This window comes from Mesitornis unicolor, unplaced genomic scaffold (assembly GCF_000695765.1).
Source record: "Mesitornis unicolor isolate BGI_N332 unplaced genomic scaffold, ASM69576v1 scaffold11274, whole genome shotgun sequence".
NCBI lineage: Eukaryota > Metazoa > Chordata > Aves > Mesitornithiformes > Mesitornithidae > Mesitornis > Mesitornis unicolor.
In genome coordinates, this window is record NW_010180794.1 from 17,837 (window position 1) to 19,962 (window position 2,126).

The window sequence follows — 2,126 nt, forward strand, 5'->3', positions numbered from 1 at the left end:
CACGGTGGAGTGACTCGTTTGAAGTGGTTGTGACTTATCTTCCCCTCTCCAGGATGTCTACGATAAAGTGGATTACCTGAGCTCCCTGGGGAAGACTCAGACTGCGGCTGTGCAAAGGGACGCAGACATCGGTGTGGCAGAAGCCGAGCGCGATGCCGGCATTCGGGTGAGTCTGGAGACGCTCTGGGCTTCCCCAGAGCAACCTGTTTTGCTGCAGCTGCACACCCTGGAGCTCTGCTCTCTCTTGCCTCTCTGCAGGAGGCAGAGTGCAAGAAAGAAATGCTGGACGTCAAGTTCATAGCGGATACCAAAATAGCAGATTCCAGACGGGCTTTTGAACTGCAGAAAGCTGCCTTCAGTGAGGAGGTCAACATTAAGGTGAGGGGTATCCGACAGCCCACTGCTGTTCCCTGGCTGGGTCGTGATGGTGTTGGCAGCTCTGGGACTTGCCAGCTTCTTCCTCCATGTGTAGGAGAGCTGGAGGTGAAGAGCCCAGGTTTCTGTGTCAGTGTGAGCTCCTTGCAGATTCCTCTCCTGTTTGCAGCAGTGAGATGGGACTTGGAGGAGAAGAAAGGGTGGGGAGGGTCATCCAAGCTGAACCTGGAGCTCGTGGGGCTTGAGTGCTGTGGGAAGAGCGCACAGGGAGGGACAGCCTTTGGTTGGGATGTCACCCCTGGGTAGGGGTTTGGGAGCAGGAGCCACGTCTGGTTTCAGAGCCTGCCGAGGGTCCTTACTGTGCACGGGAGATGATGGCCAAAACCCCTCTGCTCATCTGTCCTGTGTGCAGACGGCGGAGGCCCAGCTGGCCTACGAGCTCCAGAGCGCCCGGGAGCAGCAGAAGATCCGCCAGGAGGAAATCGAGATCGAGGTGGTGCAGCGCAAGAAGCAGATTGATGTGGAGGAGAAGGAGATCATCCGGATGGAGAAGGAGCTGATCGCCACTGTCAAGCGGCCGGCCGAGGCCGAAGCCTACCGTATCCAGCAGATCGCCGAGGGCGAGAAGTGAGCGAGCGGGGCTGGGTGGGAGTGGGTGCTGCGCCGAGACGCAGATTTGGGAAGCGGTGCTGGGTACCCTGCGGGGATCTGGGCTGCTGGAGGGCTGGGTTTCCCTTGGCAGGGTGAAGCAGGTCCTCCTGGCTCAGGCGGAGGCAGACAAGATCCGCAAGATTGGAGAAGCGGAGGCGTTCGTGATCGAGGCCATCGGGATGGCGGAGGCGGAGAGGATGAAGCTGAAGGCTGAAGCGCTCCAGCAGTACGGGGAAGCGGCTCAGCTGGCTCTGGTGCTGGATGCGCTGCCTGAGGTGAGGAGGGCACAGTTTTCCCCCTGCTCCGGGCCCAGGCTGGGCCAAGTCTCCCGGGGGCACCGAGAGGTCCCGTGTGGTGTTTAGGGCTTGGTGAGCAGCTTCTTGGCTCTCTGCTCATCCCGTCCTCCCTCCCTGCCTCCCCAGATCGCTGCCAAAGTGGCTGCTCCCCTCTCCAAAGTGGACGAGATCGTTGTTCTCAGCGGGGAGAGCAGCGGTGCCACGTCCGAGCTGAACCGGCTGCTGGCCGAGATCCCCGCCTCTGTGCGTGCCATCACCGGTGTGGATCTCACCAAGGTGAGCTGAGCACCCGCAGCTGGACATTCCTGCGGCTCTCAGGGCACAGGGACTTGCCCAGAAACTTCCAGCCTCCTTGAGAGCCCCTCTTTCTCCCTCCTCCAACCCTGACAGCTTCTTTCTTCACCCCCTACAGATCCCCCTGATCCAGAAAGTCACCGGCACCCAGGCGTGAGGTTGGCCGACCCAAAGCAAGTGATGATCACTCCCTCTTATGCACTCAGACATCAACTGCCTTCAACATGTGGGAATTCCTTTTATATCAAAGACAATCAGAGTTTCGTTTGTAAGCTCTGGTGCCTTATTTTGTAGGGCCAGAAAGATGCACGTCCAATCAGCTGCTCTTTTTATTACAAAGGCTGGGAGGGGGGTTATTTTGTAATTAACTGTATATTGTATCAGGCCAGGGCTTGGATCCCATCCGTGGTTAGGACTGGCAGCTTGTCTGGTGTTGCCATCCCGGTGCCTTGCTGTTCTCTGTCCTCGGGCGCCCAGAGCAGAGGCTTGGTGGGACGCAGAGCACGGAGC

At 58.8% G+C, this 2,126-nt stretch overlaps 1 protein-coding gene across 3 annotated transcripts in view; it reads left to right on the forward strand.

Annotated features, from left to right (window-relative positions):
• Positions 1-1,884, forward strand: part of FLOT2 (flotillin 2) — an 11,627-nt gene extending 9,743 nt beyond the window's left edge. For all 3 annotated transcript variants that reach the window (XM_010183196.1, XM_010183197.1, XM_010183198.1), the window contains 6 exons: positions 53-166; positions 259-378; positions 788-1,002; positions 1,118-1,301; positions 1,449-1,598; positions 1,735-1,884. In XM_010183196.1, the coding sequence (XP_010181498.1) occupies positions 53-166; positions 259-378; positions 788-1,002; positions 1,118-1,301; positions 1,449-1,598; positions 1,735-1,773 (822 nt within the window). In that variant the 3' untranslated portion in view covers positions 1,774-1,884. The remainder of the gene's footprint in view (positions 1-52; positions 167-258; positions 379-787; positions 1,003-1,117; positions 1,302-1,448; positions 1,599-1,734) is intronic.
• The last annotated feature ends 242 nt before the right edge of the window (positions 1,885-2,126 follow it).